We start from the raw sequence: 26507 nt of genomic DNA, 5'->3' as shown, positions 1-26507 counted from the left end.
TATATGATGAAACTTTCAGTAGAGCATTTGTGTTATACAAGCCAGCACATCTTCTCTCTGAATTCTGCACTTTAGAAAATCTTACGTTTTAACACAATTTCTTTAAAGTACAATCACTGGAAACATGAAAACAGCAGAGGCAGAAGATGAAAGACTAGTAAAATAACTGAGTACAAGCAAACAACAGCCAGCAACTGCTTTCCCTAGAAGAGTGTGTGAACAGAGTGTCAAAGGCTCAAGGGCATGAACACAACTTTTACCTAATGTGCTTCAGAGGAAATATTACAGGTTATGTAGGCAGCAGTTATGTAAGAGGCATTATAGGTTATGTAGGAAAGTAAAACATATTCAAATTTCATAAAATAGGAAACAAGGAAAGGAAAATAGAGAAAATAGAGATGTACTGCGTTTCTTACTGAGGTAAGAGTGATGGACCACAAAATACTTACATTTCTTCTATTTTACCCTAAGCATTTTTACTAGCTATAACTGGGCACAATCAAGTTAGACAATCCTTTGGCTTGATCCAGCATAGAAGTTCTTGATTATAACAAAACAAACAATCAAACAACAATCACCTAGGAACCTTACTAGTGTGTGCTTTATATCCTTGAAAAATTACAAACTATTGGTTAAATTTCCCCCTCTGTTGTCTTTAGAATGGTATAATTTCTACTGGGTTTGAAGTTTGCATACATTACTACAGAACTTCCTAGTGCTGAGAGCTAATTTTTTGAAACAACCTTGACAGTCAGCTCTGATTAAACGTTCCAGATTTTATGCTGTTCAGACATGATTATGGATGAATTTGTGCCATATGACAGCCACAGAGCAATGGTAAATGCACACAAGTTTTACATGATTATAAAAATTCACAACAATCTTAAAAAGGCCTGGAAAGATGCTGTGGGAGAAGAGATACTCCAGAAGGGAGATTGTTCAATTGCAGAAGAGTCCTTGGGGCTATCATTTTTCTCGGCAGAGCATGACCATAGATAATCTAAGGCTTGGGAGGCAGTAGGAATGCTGCATATGCTCAGGCTGCTTTGGCTGGCCAATCATCTTAGTGATCTCTTGCTTGGACATTTACTTTCCATCTTCTGAAGTTGCTCCACCAAAAGTGTACACCTGGAGTTGTGTTCTTTGTCCTTCCTCACTTCTTGCTCACAAAGCTTTGTATCTTGTACCTTTGACCAAGTTTTGTTTACTTGTTTGTTCTTCTCAGCTGAGACTCAAACTACTCCCACTGAGCAGGGTACTGTGCCTGTGTATCTCCACTAATCTTTCAACACTGCTATTATCAATTATGCACTAGTTCAGAACAGAAGGAAGTTCATCTAGCAGGCACAGGGTCTGTTAAAGACCCTAGGAAGTACTAAAGATTCTTGCTGCATCCAGCCACCATTCTTTCACTCCTTCACTTCTAACAGCAAGAGGAAGATGGAGAGCATTCCCAAATATTACATTTTAAGATACACCACAAGAACCTGCATGCACAACCAGTATTTCCTTTAGCTTGGGGGTTACGTCCTTTGTCTCTTAGACAACAGGGCAATTGCTAAATCTTAACAATACAATTCCTATGTGATGGGAAAAAGATATGCATATTTACTATTGAAATCTTTCTTCTCAGGTTTTCATTATGGCATCTGGACTTTGAGTACAACACTCAATTTCCCCACAAGCCCTTTGGAAAAAGAGACGTAAAGGACACGGGAAAGATATGGACAACACTGCAAGTCTCCTGCCACCACTCTTGATTAAATACATAAAGCAAGCACTGTAAATGCCCTTCTCACATTTTAAACTGTAAGAAGAACATCTCCTAAAAAAGCAAGCTAAGACAGTGATGAAAATCTATCATACACAAAAGATGTGTAAATACATAGTCATATCTGAAGAGTTCTAAATACTGTTTCATTCTTCTTACCTCCATAAACCTCTGACGTAGAGGCCAGCAGCAGCCGTGCTCCAACACGTTTAGCTAAACCTAGATTTTGGGCAAAGGGGAAAGAAGAACATAATTAGAGCAAGTGCAAGAATCTTTCACTCATGCTAGCTGCTTTAGTGTGATCCTGTTTTACATGTTTTTAAAGACAATTTGATCTCTTTCAGTAGGCAAATTTAGTTGTAAATCACATCCATAGCTCCCACTTCCAAACTAGAAAACTTAAGAAATAGCAGAGCAGCATCTACATGGGACGTGTTTGCTTCTAAAACGAGCAGTTGCACTGAATCAAGATCCAAAAACTTTATCTATTACAATCTAAATAAAGGCCAGGGAAGCATTCCACTTACGAAATCAGGATCTTGAAACAACATAGTATATTATGATTATCAAATCCTTCCTTACATAGATTAAAGACAAGCCATGTAAAGAAACTTACACAGAATAACATGTTATAGACAAAAATCAACAATTTTTTCTTTATTATGCCATTTTAAACTGCTTGGATCATCCTACCCATCACTTGAGATTATCCTCCAGTCCATTTCAATGGCTTTCTGGTCTTCAAGTTCACACGGCAAATCAAACAAATCTCTCACCTCTGTCAGTCAATAGCTCCTGAATCACTTGATTCTCTGAACTGTACTCTCTAGAGTATCACTCAAATAAGAAACTCAGCTATGCTAATGCCCAGGAGTTTTTCTGACTCAACAATTCTTAGGATCACTGACATTCAGATCAGCCTGCATCATACCAAATGGCAGAAAGATGGGAGGAAAAAGTAGTGAAGTCTTGAGGCCTTCTTTTCACTGACCCATTCCCAGCATCAAAATTAGCAGACAAAGCTGAAAACATGGCCTTCTAATTATCCAGCATGATGCTTGACATTAAACACTCTTTCAGAATTTGCTAGCAATCATGAACACAACTGTGCTATAAAAATCCCATGCTCTTAATTGTTTCTATTACTTCTGTAATTACGGCACACTCCATAGCCAACTTACAGGCACAAAGTTCTTGTCCTTTGACAGCCATGTAATTAGTGTTCATTTGCAGATATATTTAAAGGAAAACAAAAGTCTTCAAAGAGGGTAAGAATACCCCTAACCTTATTTTGTGTAAAGAAACAACTTTTTAAAATGTACAACTCATTTGCTTCATCCTCCCATCTCCCCAGCAACTCTGTCAGGATTATATGATGTCTAACCAAGTTAAGTAATAAAAAAAATTCCACTTACCCAGCATGTTTAATGTCCCAATAGTGTTGGTCTTCAATGTTTTTATAGGATTATACATGTAATTAGGAGGAGAAGCAGGAGATGCCAAATGATATATCTGGTCCACTACAGAAAAATAGAGGGGAAAGCATTATTATTTTCCCACATAAGATATTAAATGAGAAAGAACTGAAGTCAAGAAATAAGTATTCCTTTATGCACTTCCTAGCACTGGAACCCAGCACTTCCTGTACTGCTACCTACAGATGACATGTACACAAACCTGTTGTAACTCTAAGAAAAACTTAATTTTTAGTAAAACAACACCTAGAGCATAATGTAATATATCGACATTGTTGACATGGATATGTATGTCTGTGTCGGTGTTCACACTTTTCCACTTATAAAAAATTTAGCTGAGAAGTTCCAAAATGTTTAGAAGCTGCAAAAGTATTTGTAACATTCTGTTATCCTCAAGTTTTTAAGCAGCTACAAACTTCAGGGTATCTTTCTAAAATACACTGTGAAGCAAAAATGATAGAAACATTTTTTCAATATGAGGAGAAACTTTCTGGGAAAAATAAATACTGTATTTTTATTTTTACATCATCTGTCAATGAAACATTAATCAGCTTTGTATTATTTATATATTAAATATACATAGCAAGATACAAGCATGCATCTTCTGTCTTTTTTTCCTCTGCTACTTTTGTCACATATATGCAATGCAACTTTGGATAATACAGTACTTTAGCTTTAATTAAAAAACAAACACACAAATCAAAACCCAATACAGAGATTTTGACACACTCCTCCACTCCCTGTTATGACATACAATTAACCAAAAAACTAGTTGAAATTCATTGTCTGAGTTGATTGAAGGTTGGAGGTATTAGAAACAAAAGACTGTTGGAAACAAATTTGTTAAATTACAATAAAAACAAAGCAATGAAAACTGGATTCAGTGTCATAGGCAGTATCTGATATGCAAAAGTTCAACCCGCAAGCCTTTCATAACATGACTGTTGTAAATTTGTTAATGTCTTTCTGTCTTCTGTGTATCTTGAATCACAGCAAGCCAGAACTATCTTAAAAAAACCACCCTTGGATAAGCAACTGCAAAAGTAAAAATTAAACATAAACTCAAATGAGATGTTTAAGGAAGAACAAATCCCCTACACCAAGGACATTCAAGAAAAGCAATCAAAAGGTGAAGCAATCAAAGGTAATAATTAGAATGGTCTGATAAAAGAAAGGGAAAATAATTCCTTTGTGTTTTAAAAGAAAAGTTAGGGTTTTGGTTTTTTTTAAGAAGACTTGACATTGAAACCAGAAAGAAGCTGGAGAAGTCAAGGCTAGTTGCTATTCTGACAGAAGAAAATACTGCCTGGCATAAGGCTGCCTTGCCCTAGAACAGAACACTACTGGTCAAACAAACTTTTTCCTTCTATTTCCTTAGGTGTTTTATTATTAAAAAGCAATAGAAAATCACAGCATTAAAAATAATCTGTACTTTGACCACATGTTGATTTCTCATAGCCTTCTGTTGGGGGCTTTAACTTTCACAGTATCTGTGACATTATGAACTTTTTCCTCTAATAAATTACTTTTCCTACTTAAAACAGGTTAGAAGCACCCTCGACTATCAAAAACAAAAACCAAAAACAAAACACCAAACCCAAAAAGAAAACCAAAAAAGTTTTCCTTTGTCTCTATTTAAGTACAACCATACTTACTTAAACAGCACAAGCTGTATACAAGTTACATCTAGTAGGGAAAAAATAAAGAAATCAGAAATGGTTTGAATTGGAAGAGACCTTAAAGATCACCTCAATCCCACCACACATTCCACTAGACAAGGCTGATCAAAGCCCCATGCAGCTTGGACTTGAACACTTTCAAGTGTTCATCAGGCATCCACAGCTTCTCTGGACAACCTGTTCTGCTGCCTCACCACCCTCACAGGAGTGATTCTGTTTGCTGTCTCTAAACCTTCTTACAGTTTAAAGCCATCTCCCCTTATCCTATCACTATATGAAAAAATAAAATATCAACTATGAAGTTATCACCTGCTTTTAACTAGCTGAGAACACTGAAATATTAGAGGAATGTGCCTTCTGTTCAAGACTTCCTTCCCATTCTCAAATGTCACCTGACAAAGCAAGTATGCAAACCTTTGCTTTTTGACCTCTAATATAGTTAAAAAAAGCAGATTAGTAGGGCAAGAGCATAAATAAGTGGCTTGAATTATGCATGTGAAAGTCACCCCTTATTTTTCAACAGGCTATTGAGCAATGAAAAAATGAAAAGTAGGTAAGTAAGTATCTCCTTCACAGTAAAACATCACATTCTTTTCAAGACAAGCACATCTTCTGGTAATAACACTTTAAAAATACCAGCAATATTGGCATGGTAAAATATTCAACCTACTTTATTTCTGAATCCCTAATGAAGTGTGCTTGTATATAAATCAAATTTTTCTAGATTAAGTGTTCTGTCTATTGTCTACTGGGCAAGCTCAGCTCCTGATTTTTATGTAACACAGCTTGGATAAGCACACACTGGTTCATCTGGAGGAAGCATTTCAAAGTTCACCACATACTGCAGCCCTGCATTATCACTGCAACACAAGAAATCCTACAAAATAATTTTATTCACTGATTAAACTCACAATGTCAAGTGACCAAAATAAGGAGAAATTATTTCAAGCCATAGCTCACCCCAGAGAACAATTAACTATCAACATAACATAAGATGAGCTCCTAAGGCAAACTTAATTGCCTTAAAAAGACTGTAACTACAAGTTTTACTGTCTTGAGAGAGAAATTATATTTGACAGTATGCTCATGCAGATGCCACAAAATATATCTGCTTTTATGTTGCCATTCTCTCTTTGGTCTACAGCTGTTTATCTCTACAGAGCAGGGATGAATTGCTGCCTAGAAGATGTCAAAACAGCCCAGAAAGCTAAAGAGAGACAGCTTTGGCAGATGTGCAATGTTGAATATTTATTCTCACATAAAAAGGTGCAGAGAAGTAAAATTTCATGTAGCAGGTTCTCTGCTATTTGTTGTTGAATGATCAGGAAATAGTACATCCAACCACTATCAACTCTGGTGCAGCATCAAGAGTTTGTCACACAGGGCACCTGTAATAGCAATACAAACAGCATCCAAAGATGACCTGATGCAGTGAGAGCTGGCAGAACAAAGTTCCCAGCTCAGCCTCAATTCCAAGCCCTGCCTGCATTGCTAATCCAAATGAAACTTGTAGGAGTTACTTCTGTAACATGAAGCTAGTTAATTGTTCTGCATGATGAAGTGTGACATGGAATAACTACTCCTTACTTTGGTCACTGTGACACTGTAAACTTAAGCAGTGAATAAAGCTGGAATCAATTTTTGTGCTGGGGAAATGATGGAAAAATGTAGCATGGGGTAAATTTTAACTGGATTACTGAACTTCAACACAATTCCTACAGATGAGTTCTGAACATGAATAAAATACATAACTGCCTCAGGTTTTGCTTTAAGTATCTTCTTCCCACAGGATGTTACTGTCATAAAACCAAAGACAAGGGGTAGACTGGAAGCAGGGATAAGGAATGCTCTGCAAAGATGCTGACTGATGCTTGCAAGCAGCAAGCACAACTCAAACACCATGGTGCAGAAAAATTAACAAAGTAATTGCTGAAGTCACCTACAGCCAACTCAAAGCTGAAGTCTGACCTGAGTTTTATGCTGGTTTTTTTCTACCTATTTCTTCACAACCCTTTCTACATTAGTTTTGACAAGCTCTGGTGGAATTTTTGGAAAGAGGAAAAACTTCAAAAACAATTTGGTCTGTTAGTAATTTACTGCCCAATCCTAACCTGTCAAAGCAGAAATGAACTCCTTCCTGCCTCCCTCTCCTTTCACTTAATTTAATTTTGTGGGTTTTTTTGATTTTGTTTTTTAAATACTCCTAATTTTTGACCCATTGCAGCCCAAATAGAAGTGGTTCCTTTAATGGCATGTGGCAATTCATATACAGAAGGTCAAAAATTACAATTCCTTTTGCTCCACAAGGATACAGCTAGGCTTGTGATCATCCAAGTGGTCACATAACTGTTAGCTAGAAAGAAATGCATGTAAAATACAAAACCCCCAAAACTCCTTATATTATTCAAGTTTATTTACTTATTTTTAAACATTAAACTAAGTGTGAAAAACAGTGCAAAATAAAGATGGAAAGCAAGACAGCAAGCAAGAAAGCACTCTCCTTCTTTTAGTCCTTCATTCTTCTTTGGTTTCCCAGCTAGCAATTGTTTTAAATGAAACAAAGAAGGAGCTGGGGGAAAAAAAACAAGTTTTTTTTTTGTCAGATGTACAGTTTTGCCCATCTCATTTACCTCAATGTACTTTTCCCCCATGCATAAAGGCAAAAATCGATCCCTGCATGGAAAAGGTTCAGCAAGAGCAGAACTGGCACAGACATGGAAGATGGGGAAATTGCCAAGTGTCAGATGGCCATCTTCTAGATCAGGACAGGCAACCAGGCAGCTACAGGACCTCTGCCTCTTGCCTGGGAAGGAATCTTTCGTATATCAAACCTCAGACCAATGAAAATATAACCATTTTTCCAAAACATTTGGAGAATGCTGGACATTTCAGTAGGGTGAAAAGTTTCTATCACAAACTTTTCAAATTTGATCCCATCAATCTGACAATGCTGAAATAAGAATAATTGTTTCTCATTCCACCTTCCCTCTATTAACTGTCAGGTCTGAAAAATACCTGCTTTTTTTTTTTTTTTTCTGTTTCAGAATTTCAGCAGGCCAGCTAGACAAAGCCATCCACCCAGCTTGGCTGACAACCTTGTGCGTTGTAGCACAAAGTTAAGTTATTTAAGACAGCAGGAAACTTATCTCTGTTCCAGCCAGAGCTGTGGAAAGCTCTCCAAGCTACAGCTTTTCAAAGGATTAACTGTTTTGTGCCTGGGACAGTATCTACTGAAGGACAGAAAGCAATACATCTAGTTATTGACCTCCACAACTCTTTCTTGTTACATGAGGTAAAGAAGATTTACAACATTTAATACAAAGCCTTGAGCTGGCTTTGCAATAAAGTCATGGCGCAATTATTCGAAAACAACCATGTGAACAGTTGTGCAAAGTGTTATGTTAAGGACCACAACAGAGTAACAAATGATAACAATAAAATTCTGCAACTTCTATGTGTAGCTCACATGGGAGACTAGAGCTTTGTTAACTATGAATACAGCAGCAAATAGTTTAGCAAGCACAGGATCATAGACTACTGATAAAGAAAAATTAAACAAATTTGTTATGTTACAATTTTATTGGAAAAAAGGGCCAAAAAATCAAATTTATTTCAAAATAGCACAGACACAGAAGCTGGCATAAACATTCAAGTCAGGTACACAAGGTACACTGTGGCAAATATAGAACTCTGTGTTCAACCTAAGGTTAAAGTAACATATTGCAAGATAAACAGCAACAAATGTTTGCCAATTATGCCCTTCTCAACGTGAAAAGCTAAAAAAATCCCTGATATTTAGCATACATGGAATCTGCAATACCTAAATTTGGACACAAACATTCAATCCTGTGTTTTCCTTAATGCTAAACAAGAATGATCAGTAAAACCACTTGTCCAAGGGTGACTAGGACAAAATACTCCATAAAACTCCAAAATACTGCCATAAAACTACTTTCCTTCATATCATCTTCATTTTCTAGCCCTAATACTGCATATGTTCTCCATGCTTCCTAAGTGAATGGTAAGGGAGAAATCTACCACCTTTCCTATGACAGGAAATGACCTACATCTTCAATTTCTGCCTTCCACATTGTCATGGTCCAGAAAGGACTAAACGGGTCACTAACTCCACTAAGCACCTGCATCCATCACTGTATTTGCTAGTCAGGAAGCACTGAGCAGAAGAGCTTTGATCAGAAGCATACAAATAGGTTTCTCAGCTTGAATGTATGGACTTTTCTTGGAAAAAAAACCAGCTGTGCTGATTTCATTACTGGAGGTCAGGCCAGAGAAGCTGACACAATGAAGCGAGACATTTCTATTGCCCAGAACTAAAAAGGACAAATACTAGTTCATTTACCTGATGCTAAAGATGTTGACTGTAATGTCAGGCAAACTGGAATAACTTCATAAAGATTTACCATACTGCTCATACAGGAGCAGTTTTGGACAGCCTCACACCAGACCAAGATCAAGGCACCACTGCGCTTGGCTCTGGACAAACAAAATAAAGTAGCATTTGTTACCCTCTGCCTTGCCATAGACTTTCCTGACCAAACAATTTAAACCAGCAAGCTGAACATAATTAAGCACAAAGACTAGGAAGGGAAAAATCTGGGAAGTATAGAAGCCAAAGAAAAACAAAAAAAAGTGCCATGTATTAAAGATATCCTTTGTGTTTGTATTTGTATGTGTTTTAAATTACCCGAGAGAGGACCTGAAGACTGAACAATTCTGGGATACTGTAGAGCACTGTTTAGTAAAATGCTATCCTCCTGACATCTGGAAGGTTACTCACAAGAAGGCTATAGCTATTCTTTTGACCAATTTTGTGAGACTGTTGGTCTTAGCCTTAAAAATCAACTCTCAGCCCTACAAGCCAGCAAAGTCCTTAAAATTAAAGGGTTTTTTTAGTCCCAGTCAGGCAAATTATTTATTAAAACTCTATAAATACTGTTTATAGAATTTGTCTATAAATACTTTACTTACCTATGTATATGTAACTAGCAACTACAACACTTCCTGCAAACTCTGAAAGACAATATCCTTGCCACTATGTGTATCAGGTGTTAACATCATGTGTGCTAACACCCTGTCTCTCAACTTGCAAAATGTGTTTTTATCATATCATCTTAAAACGTTTTCAGTGAGAGTCAAAACTACCTTTGTGTTCACAACAGTCACTGAAATTAGAGCCAACACTTAAGAAATGTTTTTCCAGAAACTGGACTGCTGGCATAAAGAATTAAAACAGAACAACAAACCAAGAGCAAAACCAGACAGTTTTATTTAACTGAAAATCAGTAAATCTCAGAACATAAGCCATAAAACAGTTGATCATTACCTACCACTGACACTTCACTTCTCTCTCATTTCATATTATATTACTTAGGTAGTGCACATGCACTTATTTTAAATAAAAGTTTTTGAGCATCAGAATGGACCAACTCTTCACTGCTCTGCCCAAAGAGTTTGGGCAGCAGTTTCAGCTGCCATAGACTGCAATTTTAGAAGTATCATACAGTACTTTTCAAAACATACTGTGCACCTTTGATTAGGGGAGGGAAATCAGTTCAACTGACTCAACTGTTTCCACTGTTGACTGTAAATCTGTGGCATTTTCAAGCCTGTTTTCATTTCAAATTTGTGAAAGGTGTAGTAAAACTAAACCAAAACAACACTACCAAGCAACCAAAAAGAAACACAAGGCCAAACTGTTTTCCTGTGAACCGTGCAGCAGTTCAGCTGAGGACATCTTTCAGATACAGCAGATAGCTGGGTTTAAAGGAAATGTGCACCTATCACTTTACAGAGGATTGTTTTAAGGCTTCCAAAAGTTGCTGAGGAAGCAGGAAGAAGAAACACCAGTGGGAGAAGGATATGGGCTATGTATAACTGTCTGATGTTTTTTTCAGATTCATTCAACTGCTGTGTGTACCCTAGGGTAGCTGAAAACCAGACATCAAGACTGAGAATTGAGAGGCATTTTTTCCTGCTTAGGGGTCCAGTTTGTGGAATGATCATGTGCCTTCTTATGACATCACCTTGAAAGTGTCATGATTTTTCATGTGTGTGGTTTTGGGGATTTTTTGGGGTATATGGGCTGTGTATTTCTGGTTGGTTTTTTGGGGGTTCTTTTTTGTTTGTTTTCTTGTGGTTTTGTTTGGTTTTTTTTTTTTGCTTTTTAAAAAAACATATATTTAAGTATAACAATATTTCACAATAGAAATAGAGACTTGGGTGTCTTGGAAGTGAAATAAAAACAAACCCTTACTTTTTACTACAAACACAGAGTCAACTCAAATGCAAAGGTAAGTATAAACAGAACAGCACTAATGCTTATGTTACTATGGAAACCAAGTACATCAATAATAACATACCTTTATTTAATACAGAATTTCCTTCGGCATTTTCTAATGCAGTTTATCCATTACCCTAAATTGGGATGCATCACAGTAACACCAGATAGAGAATTAATTCTCATTTGTTTTCCAATTAACATCTGTGTGTCCTTACAATATGGTTTGTAGGAACATGAGCCACAGTGCTCTCAAGTGACTACCTTGGGGCACTTGTAACCTTAATGAATGTAGAGAATGAGACAGAAAATAAGTAAAGGTGTATTTCTATTTTTTTTCCTGATACTACAAAAAAGAGTGTTAAGAGAGTCTTTTCTTTCCAGACTAGCCTTCAGAAAAAAAACCCTCTGTCTTCCTGTACCAAAAAATAGTGTATTAAAGCCGTTTAATAGTGTATTAAAGCCACAGAACTGAACTATAATAGGAAAAAAGGGTTAATATAGTTATTTCCAACTTATTTTTAACTATTTTTTATCTTTCAAGATTCCTGAACTACTTTCATTCCACTAAAGAATTCAAAACCCTTTTTCTTCTGCTTGGAAAAAACAAAGTGAAAACTTGTGCATCTCCCACTGACATTTCCAAATGCTAAAGCAAATAAAATCCTAGTAGAGGAGAAAGACATTCAGCACTAGAGAATACTACAGTTGTCACAAGGCTAAAAAATAAAATGTGTGTTTATGTGATTTATTATTGTCTCTGGCCAACCCAGATGAAGCTGCAAGTATGCTGAGTCCCACTTGGTGTCATGGTTCAAAGATAATGACGCAGCCAAGGCAGATTGTGCGTAGGCACCACTGTGAAGCTGAAAGCTACCCATCTTGAGACTAAATTCACTTTTCCATATCCAAAGAGAAAGCACTGCTCTTTCTAGACCAAAAATGAGGTCTCTTTCAGAAATAAAGCACTGATTTTCCTCTCTGGAACTGAGCTGTCAAACAACCTTATATAACCTGGTTTAAACAGGACAGCAAATACAGAGAAATTCTTTAGACACAAACCTACTTTTTATCATGACTGCACAGTCATTCCAACTTCTATTTACAAGTAAAAAGGAGAAAACTGGGAGTAAGAAAAGAAGCATCTGATGTATATGCCAACTTGCTGATCTGTTAAAAAACTGTCTCCCCATTGCCTCACTGGACTATAAACTCTGCAATGAAATGAAATTTTACCATGTTCTTAGTGTACGAAAGTTAATTTTATTTTAACACTTAGCCATGCCAGCCTCAATTTACACTGTTGGAAGATGAAAAGACATTCAATAAACTACCCACTGAATAACATGTAATAATTAGCTGTCAGGACTAAATAGGGAATTGTTGTCTTAATTACATAGGCCATAGGAAAAGGTAGCTGAAGGATCTCAGAATTCCCATTCATTAGTTAGCTGGGTAACAATATAGCAATGATGATAATTCTCTAAGAAAGTCTCAAATGTAATCAGTCAGAAAGAAGGAAAAGAATGGAAAAGATTAGAAAAGCTGACAAATTGATTTGGCTGAGGTATGAGCTACCAGCACCTGGAGTCAGTTAATAAGATTCTTGTTCCATTATCCTGTCAGTGGAAGCAGAAGTTTGAAACAACTTCTAAATAACAAGCAGCATCTGAAGCAGCGCATTGTTGGAACAGAGCAGGAGCATGTGTTTTTGCAGGACTGTTTCAGTAGTGTTGCCAGGAATTCATCACAACCAATAATACAAGAGATGCAATTACTAGAGATACTTCCTGTGAAATTCCATCCACTAGAATTCAGCAGGAATTAAAAAAACCCAAACCACCGAGTCATTTTTTTTTTCTTAAAGTGAACAAGTACATTGCTACAGAGTTTTAAAAGGATGGAGCACACCCACCAGAACTGCAGTGTAATTTGAGCAATGCTTTCACTGACTCATTATATGGTTAGATACTCCCATAGAAGTCTATAAATGCATGTCTCTCTCCAATACAACCATGTTAATGGTACCTTGAAATCTGACTATTTAATAGTTTGAGGTTTATGATAGTTCAGATGTTGAGCTACTACTTTAAAGCAGAACACACTTTTGTTTGTTTGCTTCTTCCTTTAGAATTGGTGTATTTTTTTTCTGTTGAAAACTAGGGAAATTCAGTGCTGCTGTTTTCCAACTCTTCAGGTTGTAGAATGCCTGCACCTAAAAGCAGGAGCAATGTTTTCTACATAAGACGCTGAAGGCAACTAAGGAAAGTTAATTTCCTCTCAACTGACCATACACAGTTGCAGGATGCATGTCTAGTGTAGCTGCAGCCCTCAAATACACTTCAGTTCATGAAATATCTGGACCACATATTCTGTGTATGTAAGCCTGTGCAGGCACATAGTAAAGTGGGACAATGGATGGGACAGACAGACTGACCCACTGTCATCTTGCCTTCTCACAAAATCAGACATATCAGGATGTTTTTAAGGTCTCTTTCCTCCTGTCCAGTCAGAAAAGAAGAACTGATTTCCAACAAAAGTGCTCTGAACCTCTTCATACTGCTCACAGAAAACAGGCTAATAATAAACAAAGCATACAGATACTAGATAGATCAACCCAGAACTCAGCACATAAATTTCATTTCTTTACAGATGCACGCACTTAGAAGGGAAAGGCACAAAAAAGTGCAAATACCAAAGTAGAGACTACCTACCTTCAATGTACAGGGGCTCAACGACATCATGATTTATCAGTTCGAAGTTCTCATGACCAATCCAGTGCTCCACATTTCTTTTCCTGCCCGTAAAGAAGTTGTCCACAACTGTAACCTCATGGCCATCCATCATTAGTTTGTCAGTAAGATGAGAACCCACAAACCCTGCTCCTCCAGTTATCTGCGTTAGGACAGTTGGTATAAATTTCTTTTTCTTTTTACAGAAACACTAGACAAAGTCTACAAACATGAAGACAGAACAGTAGGTTTCAGATCTTTGCTTACTCCAGGGGAAACAACTCCATTTCCATGTATATTTTTTTTCCCAAGATTTACAGATTTTAAAATTTTGAGAGACATACTTGACATGTTTCATCACTCTCAGGCTAGAAGGTCAGCTATCTATTGCATCGACAAAATCTCTTTTTCAGATTACACTATTTTCCTCTTTTCCCTTCAAATTGGATTGTGCTCTTTTTTATGACAGCAAAGTCTAAAAAGATGCAGAAAGGTATTAGGAGAAATTTCTGCAAATCCCATTTCTCAGAGGAAAAAAAAAGGTATGACAGAATGCCAGGTTACTTTTGCATCAGATTTATCAGACATGTCAAATCCAGCTTCTGTCTGGCTTACATGGAAGACATGCTGGGTGTTCTAAGTAAGTACTGTAAGTTTTCACCCAGAAAGGAGAAAGGGAATTCTCTGAAGACCTTTCATTTGAAATATCTCCTAAAACCAAAATACTAATTCTTTCTGTGTCTTAATGGATCCATAGCTTACATCATCCTGGCCTGAGGAGGTCAGTCAGTTGGATTAGATGATCTTTGCAGGTCCCTTACAACTGAAAAAAACTCTATTCTATACCATTAGTTCTGACATGCAGCATTTGCCTGTATTGAAACTCTGATGTTCTGCTGCAAAGAAACAAGCAAAAATAAAATATTTAAAACTCTGTACTCCTGTTTCATTGAAGAAACAAGCTAATTAATGTTTCCCTTTTAACACCACAGACTTCAACAGTAAACAAGCAAAAAAAAAAATCACCTACTTAGTACTGAAGCAGTCAGCACAATAAGTAGAACTGCAAGTTGTGTGACACACCCAGACCCATCTACAGAAGCAATTATCTTCTCTGCATTTCATAAACTGTTTTCAAGAACCAAGACACAACAGATCACAACACTTGAAAAGTAGAATTGTAAAAGCCCTGTGTGGTATCAGCTATAAAAGATATCTGCATGGTCAAATTCACATTTTCAAAGTGATTCAGCTGTTGATGTCCATTCTTCAGCTGTAGTGACACTTAACTAAACAATGAAAGGACAAAATGGAATCAAGCAGGAATCTAATGAATGGATAGTGTACTGAAATGACAAAGTGCTGTGTGGAAAAGGATGAGATGCCTGAAGTTCTTTTACTTTGGGTTAGTCAAAGACTAAACATTTATCCTGTCCACTACCCTGCCATCCACTGTTTTAAAAAAGCAAGATTAGCAATTTTTTTTAAAACCAGGAAAAAAGCAAAGGAAAACCTCGAAAGATTGAAAAGGGAAAAAACCATACAGAAACTATATCTGTTTTCTTTTGCAAAAATTGCATGTCCACTTCTTGTATTCTCATCCTTCCTTTTCTTATTAAAAATTCAGGGACACCAGTGTGCCAAACCAATTGTAAATGGCAGTTAATGAAAGAATCATTTAGTTGGTCTATTTAGTATTCTTCTGAGTTTGTCAGGGCTTTCTTGTGGCAAGTTCAACATCTTATTCAGTTCCCTAACAAACCTGAAGGAGAAACAGGATTTAGGAGAAATTCCCTCTGGAATAAAAGAAACAATCTCAAGGCTCATGTTATGCTGCAAGAGAGAGGAGGGAAGAGCAGGTTTCTAGCAGAATGTTGAGAATGAGGACAGAAGACCAGTAACTGAGGGAGAACAGCCCTTTGCCACGTGTCACCACTTATAAGAGGGGAAAAAAACAAACCATGCACGGCAAACCTAATGCCATGAGTTTATCCTGACTAGCAAACAAGCTGCAGCCTTGCTGAATGTTCCAAGGGTTTTGGCTTTTCTGTGGTGAACAGGATAAGACTTTTCTGTAGAAGATCTGAACCTACTCCTTCAACTGAGGCCCAAGGAAATTTCCTGCTGCTACTTCTATTGCCAAGATACTAGAGAAGATAAACTCAATGCTTGCAACATATGTCTTTGGTGCAGTAAAAGAAAGTGTCTTCTTCCCAATATCCCTTAAAAAAAAAATAAAATCACAAAGCCAACCAAAAAAGGCAAAAAAGCATTAAAAGCATAGAAAAAAAGCACACACACAGTAAGAAGGAAAAAAGCACAAAAAAGGTTAAAAAAAGCACAAACCAATTCTGTCTGGAAAGAAGTTTCCAATTACCTTAAACCTACAAGTAGTTTTTATGATGAAACTAAGTTGGCTTTATTAACATATCACTTCCATGGGTATTAGACAAAGAACTTAAGAAATGATTGAAAAAGGAGTTGAATTTCCCCTGGAAAAGTAAAAAAACTATGTAAATTATGTTTTTTATCATTATTGATGCAACATTAAAAAAAAGAAAAGATGATTTATCACTGAAGTTCTTTGTATAACCTTCCTGTAATTACTGATACAAGCAGCACTTCTAAATATTACTTCCTGCAAATCACAATGACATATTAATCCACATAATCATAAGTTGTACATGAATCATATACGTATCAGAACTGGAGCACCAACACTTGGGTCTTAAAAAGGAATTCTTTATTAAGACAACATTAATGAAAATATTTAATTACTTAGTAAAGCATGTATGCTTGGTAACTTCATCACCTACTAAAAGGCACAAATATTACTGATAATTATCTTCACCACAGGCACTTACAGGTTTCTCTATTTATTACACGTTTCTGCTGTCTGCAATCAAATTCAAAACATCTTATGCCCCATAAGGAAATTATATTAATTATTTTTGTTTTCTGCTTTTATCACTTTACTATATTGAATTCAGAAAAAAACCACCCAATAGATTGAACCAATGGCAACACTATCTTCCACATAACAGAATTGTTTCTCTTGCATATGAAAGCCTGCGGCCTAGTCACTTCAGAGAAGTCAGGAAATAGATAAATCATGCACAACAAGGTGAAGATCTCTTTTCAATGAAAGTGTCAGGATATCTGGTCTCAGCTGAGATACCACCACAACCAGAAATCATCTCCAGAGAGATGCTGTTTAATAAAAACTAACTGCTAGAGCTGTTGTCTTGTCAGGACAGTGCTGTGGGGATCTCCAGGCTGGAGCTGGAGACTGCAGTCAGAATAAAAAAACAGTTAAATTAAGAATGCATTCTAGGAAAAGATGTAGTATTAACCAAATACAAAGCAAAATACGTGATCTAGCAAAATTCACTGGGCTGGCTAGGTCTTGAGAATTTTGAAGTGTATTGCAACATTTTTATGGGAACTTCAGCTACTCAAAAGAATATGGGATTATTTCCCCTAGAAGTATGACAGCCACACTGTAACAGAAGGTAACTGCTCCCATGGGCAGGAGGCCTATGAATGCCCATCCCAGGTGGCACAAAACTAGTCAGAACAACCTGCCACTCCTTTTGGCCAGCTTTCTCTGTAGTTATTTAAACTCTACAAAATACACTGGGAAACAAAAAGCTATTCACCTCCAGGTCAGCTGAAAACTCTCCTATTCCAACTACTTGCCATCTCTGTTGAAGCAACAAATTTCAACAAAATATCCAGTATTTTTCAGTGGCAAAGTCTGGAAGTGAACATTAAGAGCTCCACAGCCTGTTAACAGCTTTCACTGACACTTTTGTTGGAAGTACATTCTCACTTACACAGAAAACATGACATTAAGGTTACTTTATACCCTTGCAAACACATGAAGTACACAATTTAGGAATTTTCAAAATTAAACCTCTATTTTCCTCAGTTTATTTTCTGTAGTCAACAGGGGCACTGGGAGTCTACAGGTCTCCCTTCGTCAGACTGTCATAAAAATGACAGAACACCATTGCAGAACTAAACTAATTTGGTAACACTTTGTGAAATTTTTCAATAGCAATGAAGATTATTGCCTAAATATGCAGTAAAATAATTTTCTCTGCATATTTTCAGCTTTTTTCTTCAAAATTTTGAAGTCAAAGCAAACAAAAGCACCAGCGCAGTTAGGCACGTTAGCAGGGTTTTGTTGAAGACTTTACTTTCATTACTACAGAAGCAGAAGTTCATACTCTATTTTACACATCTCAAGTAGCCATACTTTCTCTGCCTTCAAAACATGAGGACAATTCCCCCCCACTGAAGACACACAGAAACAAAGAAAAAGCTAGGTCACAGATAACATCAAAATTTTTGCAGACAAAGCTGGAAAGCTGATTTCCAGCACAATTCACTAGGTTTAAGAATGCCCTGCACAACTCCTTTTCCTGAGTTAGCCTGCCATCCTCTTCAACCCTCAACTGCTTATGATGCTTCAAAATAACAGAAACAACAGAGAAGACACAGAGAGATGAACATTCCCTGCAGAGCAACTTCTTTTCTAGCCTTATGACTAGATTTTGCCCAATTTGGTCACACAAGGTTCCTGTTAAGGTGTGCTTTAAGTTTCCCAGTCTCTGAAAGTTTAAGCCATCTGGGAGCGCACGTGAAGATTCTTTGGCAATGTGATCCTGAGAAGTTACAGGCAAGAGCAGTTTAGTTGCCAAGTCACACTTCAAAAGCAGAGTCCACATGTATTGTTCTTATGCTGAGTTTGAGAACATCAACACAAACAAGTGAAGCAGTGTCCTAAAACCTGTGCCAGCCAAGGTAATTCCCTTCATCCCTTCTCATATCTTTAATCCTACAAAACAGATGACATTCCACAGAATTTTTTGGTATTTCCCCAAAACAATCTCTGAGTAAATACAAACTTACCAGGATTCTTTTACGATCCTTTTCTGATAAAAATTTCACTGGTGGGTATTTCTGGGTGAAACTATAGAACATTTCAAAACAAAGAAGAAAAACTAAGTAAGTTTCAGCCTGTTTTCTTTCACATACCTCTCTTTGATACATGAGAAACTACTCTGAAAACCTTCCCCTCTTAAAGTTCTGCTAAGAGTATATTTAGTCCTTTATTCTAAAAAAGAATCTGGGTCAACACAAGACAATGCCTATGCATGCTGAAATATCAAAATTCATCTGCAAACAGTGCTTTAAAAATTTCTCCCTGATTTTATATAATGAATCACCTGACTTTTATCTTTTGAGAGCTGAACTAGTGTCAGGCATGACATCACAAGAGAATAAAACAATAAAACATGAGTAGTGACTGGATACTTTCTTTCTAAAGTTTTAAAAGGCAAACAACCCTCTTAAAACTCTGGAACAAATTTTGTTGACTTACCACATTGACTTCAAACACTTCTCCTTGAAGTTTCAATGTGAAACTTACAACAAAGTTTTAATTTGCCTTAAATTTTTACAAAAATCAATATAAAGTTTACAATCAGAATGTTGAAAAAACACATTTTAAGATATTTCAACAATTTCTACAACAGAGTTTATTCAGCATGAAAACCAATCTTAATTTTCTTAGACATGCTAGACTGTCATTTACATGATAGTCTTGAAGGTAGTAATTTAATTTTTGCATCTTCTTTACAAGAACTTAATCAAACCAAAAACACCATAAAATAAAATTATGTGACATATGAATCTTAAGTGCTCTCTCAAGCTCTTGATGCTTCAAACCTTAGAAGAACTTCTCTCCCTCCCTGGCATGCATTCTGCACAGAGCAACAAAGCCCTCTGAAAGAAGGCGTAAATTTTATTTATTTCAGAAATTAGCTTCATAGTCTTGGCAATTTAATAGCTCAGGTTTTCTTCTACTAAATATCAGGGTGACACTGCACATGCTGTGGTTACTCTTCTCCTCCAGTAAGTCCACAGGTGAGAGATAGCCTGGTGTAGCACGCAAGAGCCAAAAATGCCAAAAATTTTCTTGTTCTCATTTTCTTATCCTCACCCAAAGCTACTCACTGAACTGACCCTACAACTGTGATCTAGAAGCATGCCCTCCTCCTCTGCTTCTAACCTGCAGTACTGGCTCAACAGGAATTCTTCAGCACCAGAGCACAGATGCTTCAGATCCAATTTTCATCACAGCATGAAAGCTGCTTTCAATTTCTCAGATAGGGGAAATATGGCAATGGAACCTTCCAATCTCGGCCACACAGGGAGACTGAGAAAGAAGCTACTTACACTTGCCTTACATCACTATACAGGTCACTAACAATTGCTTTGATTTATGCTGAAGAAATGAAAGACAGTGCACAAGCACAATGCAGATGTGGAATCCATATCCTTTCTGAGACAAAAAGGAAAATTCACACTTAACAAGAGATTTATGGAGTTCAAAATAAGTTTAAGTGCCAAATAACTAGATGCAAGGCAAGTCTCTCTCCTCCATTCTGAAGACCACTCTTTTAAGGTAGTAGTAATCCAGCCTGGGGTCATATTGCTGCCAAAGGACCTCACAACCATTTTTGCTCCTTCTATTACACCAGTAGCAGTTTAGAGGCAGTGGGACATAGTCTGGCAGCCAAAAACCTTTTGGCAACAAAATGGAGTTTATCTTGACTTGATGCTTGCTTTGATGACGACATGGCAATGCTTTTGCTGTGCAAATCTTAATAAAAACTTTACAGCTCTAGCTTCAGTTAAACAATCTCTTGTCATGAGACTAGCATTAAGGAATTCTTGTCCTTCCTGCTTCTCAAAAGCATGAAGATGGCTTGCTTTCAAGTTTTATCATCTTATGAATAAGAAAACATTGACACTAGAATAAGCTTTGCAAGCAGGATCAGCTTTCAGGCATCTGACAGTGAGTAGTTATTTACAGCCACTTCACACAGATATAAAATTTAAAAAATATTAATTGCAACAACCCACATTCAGCTAAACCACCAGAGGTAAATGGCTACATTATTTGAAAAATAATAATAACACAATAAGAGCACCCTTTTTGTGAAAGTATAATTTCCTGATTGGCTCATACAGAGGTAAAAAAATATTTTGATTCCTTCTCCTTTTTCCTAGAGTTCTGAAACAAGACTTATCAATACACATGAAAAGGCCATAGTATTTATATGGCTTGAGGGAGAAGTTTTAACTTAATGGTTCTACTCAACAACTCATCGCTCATTTGAAAAAATACAACAATTATTAAATAAAAAAGAGCCAATCAGGATACCGTCCCACAAAGGTCTTCCATGGATGGCAGAAGAAAATACCTGAATAACCCACAACTGAAGCTGAAGGCTTACTGGACTATCAACAAAGATTAAATAAATCAATTTAATATTGTAATTGGCAAGGTGGTGACACAACCTGCAATTTGTTTCACATTGCCAATATACACCTAGCTCAACCTATGAAGTTCATGTGCACATTAAGAGATGAGCAACCAGCTCAGTATTCTCACTGAAATAAATTGGATGTGGCAGGTCACTGAACCTTTCAAATCAATTGTAAAAAACATAACTGACTTTTTTTCCTCCTTTTTTTTTTCCTTACAGCCCAGGAGGGGTGGGAGGAGGAGGGGCAGTTGCTCACTGACAAGACCAAACTCTGAACACCAAAGTACTGCAGGTGTCAGGCATGCATCTGGCCAGCAGCAATGGTATTCTGCTCCCTCTCCAGAGAAAGAGGGCACAACCACCAGTATGCAATACCCCACAAGGGCTCACTGGTACTGCTTGGACAATCCAATCTTAACCCTTTGCAATGCAGCACTCTGCTTTGCCTGGGACACCAACAGTGTCACCTGTAAAACACTACACCACTGGCAAAAGCAGCATGTGCTTGTCAGGCTGACAGCTCCCAGTGCCATACCAGACCTCATTCTGTGATGAAATCATCTGTTCGTGAGGACACTCAGATCAGAGAACTGATGTGACACCAAGGTGAACAGGCAGAGTGAGGGGTAACACATTCCTTTACAGATCCTGAGAGAAGCAGGTCAGCCAGGCTCATCCAAAGCACACATACAGGCTAAGATGCACAAGCAAGTCACTGCACAGTAGCTGAAGCAGAGTAACCAATCAAAAGTATGGGAAAAGTGTGGCAAAACATACTTTTAAGTCTCTTGAAGATGAAACCAGTATGTCCTAGCAGACATAAACCACAGTAATCCATTCATCAGCTGGACTCCAAATAGCAAATACTTCCACAGGATTTGAACTTTACAGAGTCCAGCACTCCCAGCTTGATTTAGTAGGATCAATCAGCCAGAATACCTTAACCATTACTCTCTCAGCATTCAATGCCCTGCCCTCACTTATATATGACAACAAATCAAAGGTTCTGAAGGTATATACAAAAATTTATTTCAAGCCTACAACTGCAGAACTGACTGCTACAGAAAAAAAAACCTGCGCCTTTGAGCTGCTTCCCAAATTCAGCAGATGACATACCTTTTTTCCAGATCTTTGATTTTCTCCCTTAGAGGTGCAACAACCTAAAATAAAGGAAAAACATTTACTCTTTGAAGAATAAAACAGGATTCAAATCACAAAAGACACACATGCGAAGTTGCCTTAGAGCTGAAATCATGGCAAGCAGTCTCCTATGCAGATCTTTACTGAAGACAAAAAAAAAAAAAAAACCTTGAACCTTTTCCACCAAAAATCAAATCACCTAGAAAACTGTGAAATGAAATCCCTTAACTTACCACTGAAAACAAAACATCTCAAGGCTATGAGTACCATAGTCTTGATAAGGACATCCAATGTTATGATTCCTATTTGACAAAGTGAAGTCATAAGTGACTTGTCTGAGGTTGTCAAAGGTAATCTATATCCAACAACAGAACAATGGGTCAGTAATTGAAACATCAACTATTTAAGTGGACAACAGACAAGCATACAGAGGACACAGACACAGAGAGAAGGGCATTAGCTCCAGTGAAATGTCTGTAATTCTCTCAGAACATACTATGCAAATTCAAAGATACATCACTTTAAATACCTAAATATGTTCTACATCATGATTTGAGGGTATATTTAGGCTTAGGAAAATATTGAAAGGAAATTTTTTAGAAAATATAGTTCACCTACCAAGACTTCTGCTTGCATTTTCATGGCTTTAGAAGAGAGAATCACTTAAGCCGGCATCAGTTTCAATTTCTTTATCACAAGACCCAAATTTCTAACAGTCCTGCTGAATTTCAACAGGAGTCCCTGAACTCTTGTTTTTAAGTTCATTAAAGCCTTGTCACAAAATTTACCTTTTTGGGCTATACATAAGTTGAAAGCTGTCAGAGGTTCTAACTGGTACTAAGTGGCAGCACATCAGCAACCACCATTAATTTGTTTTATAGAAATATTTCTGGTTAGAACTAGACAGTTCAGTAACTTCATAAACTGAATAAAGCTGCATATTCATGTTAAGAGGAAATAATATGGCATTATCATTTATATTCATTAAATATTTAGCTCTGTGGAATAGCAAATAATTCTTGAAACAGTTATTCTGATGGTGTAAGACATTATACAAGTACAACTTTAAAAATAAGATCCAGAAATGTCCAACTTCTCAGACCTTACAGTACCTCTGATCTACACATTGAATTTTAAATATTTCACCATTCTTGAACAACTGGAATTTTCACAGTGCTTTCTGCAACACTTACCAGAATCTCTTTTTTAAAATTCAAACAAACCAACCAAAAAAACAGAGAAAGAGGAATGCAAAAGACAAACTAAGAATACAGGCTCTCCACTGATTTTAAGCAATTTCAGTAGGCTGCTCTCTGTGTCCAGAGGAACAGCTGCTATATAAAACTGCTGGAATGGAAGACAACAGGCAGACCAGGCTACACTAGTACAGGAACACATACAACAAGGGTAAGGGGTATCAACCTCGAGGACTTCTCTACTATTTAATACTTTGTTTTATTGTTATTAGATTGGAAGGCTGAAACATTTGGAGAAACATCCATTGCACACATTCACAATATTTCACAATAAACTAAGGCTGAAATGGAAATTCAGAGGTATTGGTACAGCAGTCCAGAACCACCAGTAAGTTCAGTCCCCATATCTACTCCAGAAATTGCCAGGACTTGTGCTTAAAGCCTTGGCACTGCACCCTTCCCAGCCATAAACATTGCTATATTTATTCATTAGTTAAGAACAAAGCAAAGCAATTTTGGGCACCTTCAAATTTGTAATGCACCTTGTAAATACTTCACATTTTGTAAGGCAGTCAGAGGAAAGAATTTGTGTACATCCTTTAAGTAACAAATAAAACAGTTCTTGGGAGAATTCTACCATAGTCTCTGCGGTAAATGTATCAGCAGATCTGTCACTTTCAAGAAAGGTTTTAATGAAAATAAAATGGAGTCAGAGATCAATGTTAGAAACTACACTAGAGTGAAGAACAGTTCAAAAACTTATGTACAAATCCAATGCTTTGGTTTTAGTAGAATCAAGAGTAAGGAGATACAACTAAATATAAACTAAATATACCACTTCAATATGAAATGAGTAAAATGGAGAACTGAAAATAAAACAGATTACAACTATTAGCAAACTAACCTCCTCTATTCTACTTTCCACCTTCTGATCCCCATTTTCTTGAAGAGACCTGTGGGCAAGAAAAGAAAAACAATAATCCACACCTAAGCAATAACTGCTCCACTGCACCAGCGTCGTATTAAAGCAGCATCCTCAAAGCACCTCAATTTAGTATTAGTTCAAAAACATAATTAAAACAAATTAAAGAGGATGGTCTAATTTCCATTGAAATCCATCAGTTTGGCAGAAACTGAACCAAGCCCACAGGAAAGACCAGTACAAATAAAAATGACATTCATTTTATATAGAAAATTACCTGTATTTTAGAAAAGTGTCTAATTACTGGTTTTGAGTGCAAATTTACTGTGCAAAGGCCCAAAATGTCTCTTGGAGGGTCTCTGCTTACTGTATGCTGACACTTTTTCCCTTAGGCAAATGTATCCCACTTTGACTTTGAACTTTTCCAAACTCATGGGAAAAAACCCCAACTGCACTAAAACACATCTTCAGTAACTGCCTGATGGGCAATACTGACTTCTCACACAAATGTTACTCATTTGACATGAGGCCAAGGATGAAGTATGTTGTGGTAACTCATGAAAATAGAATACTGTCTAAAAAGGCCAGTGTCTTGCACAAATCTGTGTGGTCTTATTTAGCATCTAACTGGGTAAAGTGTCTCAGTTATGTTCACTTTTGAGTAAACTTTTACAAGCGTAGAATATGCATTTTTACATTCTACCTCTTGTATCAAGGTTATGTAATTTTCCTAACATTTGTGTTACTATGTTTTTGGGGTTTTTTTTCAATTCAACTTTCTGAAAGGGGAATTATTTATCTCACAGGAGTTAAGTTTTTGCATATTAGAGGAATCATGGGTATCCAACATAAAATGCAGCACTTTCAAGTGAAAACAGAGCTCCTTTAGTTGGGACCTGAACTCACTACACCTAGAGAAACAGAAGATCCTTTGTTAAGCAGATATATATATATATACACCACACTGTTAGAAGTTAAAGCAATGATTCCCTTCATAACCCTCTGTAAAACTCACTTTTTAAGAAAGTCAACTCCGTCTATTACTGAGGCAAAGACCTAACTGACCACATTCATTTGTATCTCTAAAGAATACAGTAAATTCCAACGGTAAGACACACATTCCCTGAACTATCTGTTCAAACCAAGCTGTCATTTATTGCACTAGTGGCAATAAAAACCCTGAAGCTAATGTTGAATGAATGTATTATAAAGAAGTGGTTTTAAGCTATCCTGGTGGATTTTGAAAATGTTTACCCAAGTAACAGAAATTTACAAAAAACTATGCAAACAACTGTGGAACAGATAGTCTTTCCTCTCTTATAAGTGAGCAAGGAAAATATGGAAACCCCCTCAGAATTTAAGAAGTTCCCCTCAAAAATAATTCCTACTTTTTTTACTCACAGTAAAATCCTGCAACTCAAGGACTGGCCACTCAGCAATCTATTTTTTTATGAGCATTTCTTCCTAATGAAGACAATCTTACTGGCTGAGGACCAACATCAGTCCCTCAGAAATAATTTTCACCCTCAACAGCTCTAAAAAGGACATCTCAAACAAGAATTCAGAGGCAGGGAGAGGCAGAATTTTTAAGGACAGTTTATGAGGAAATAAACAGGATCAGGAAATAAACAGGAATATCAGGATCCCACACCCACCTGTCCTCCTCAAACCCCTCTCTGAGGTTCTTGTCCTTTGTTAAGAAATGCTCAGCTGTTCATGTAACAGCTGCTAAGCTGCCATAGTTCATTGGTCATGATAACATGGTAATCTAACTGATATCTCCATCTGCAACCTACAGCAGCCCAGCAGCTGTTTGTCTGACAGCTGAGCACTCTTTGCATCAAGGGTGGGAAACTCTGAGAGGAGCAGAGTGGGATAGGAACAGACTCCCAGGGTAAGCTGTCAGGGGTGCATTAGAGCCTAGAGAAAATTCATTCTTATTTTGTCTCAA

General features: G+C 37.0%; 1 protein-coding gene across 2 annotated transcripts in view; it reads right to left on the bottom strand.

Annotated features, from left to right (window-relative positions):
- UXS1 (UDP-glucuronate decarboxylase 1) overlaps positions 1–26507 on the bottom strand; it is a 54965-nt gene that overhangs the window by 15996 nt on the left and 12462 nt on the right. For both annotated transcript variants that reach the window (XM_071430748.1, XM_071430749.1), the window contains exons 3-8: positions 24539–24587; positions 22415–22458; positions 18873–18933; positions 13938–14118; positions 3187–3291; positions 1931–1990 (exon numbers count right to left, since the gene is read on the bottom strand). In XM_071430748.1, coding sequence (XP_071286849.1) covers positions 1931–1990; positions 3187–3291; positions 13938–14118; positions 18873–18933; positions 22415–22458; positions 24539–24587 — 500 coding nt within the window. The remainder of the gene's footprint in view (positions 1–1930; positions 1991–3186; positions 3292–13937; positions 14119–18872; positions 18934–22414; positions 22459–24538; positions 24588–26507) is intronic.

This window comes from Agelaius tricolor, unplaced genomic scaffold, assembly GCF_023055355.1.
Source record: "Agelaius tricolor isolate 1412-34295 unplaced genomic scaffold, bAgeTri1.0.p SCAF_7, whole genome shotgun sequence".
In the NCBI taxonomy this organism is placed as follows: domain Eukaryota; kingdom Metazoa; phylum Chordata; class Aves; order Passeriformes; family Icteridae; genus Agelaius; species Agelaius tricolor.
Note: the sequence above shows the minus strand (reverse complement) of the source record. Positions and strands in the feature narration are given on the sequence as shown.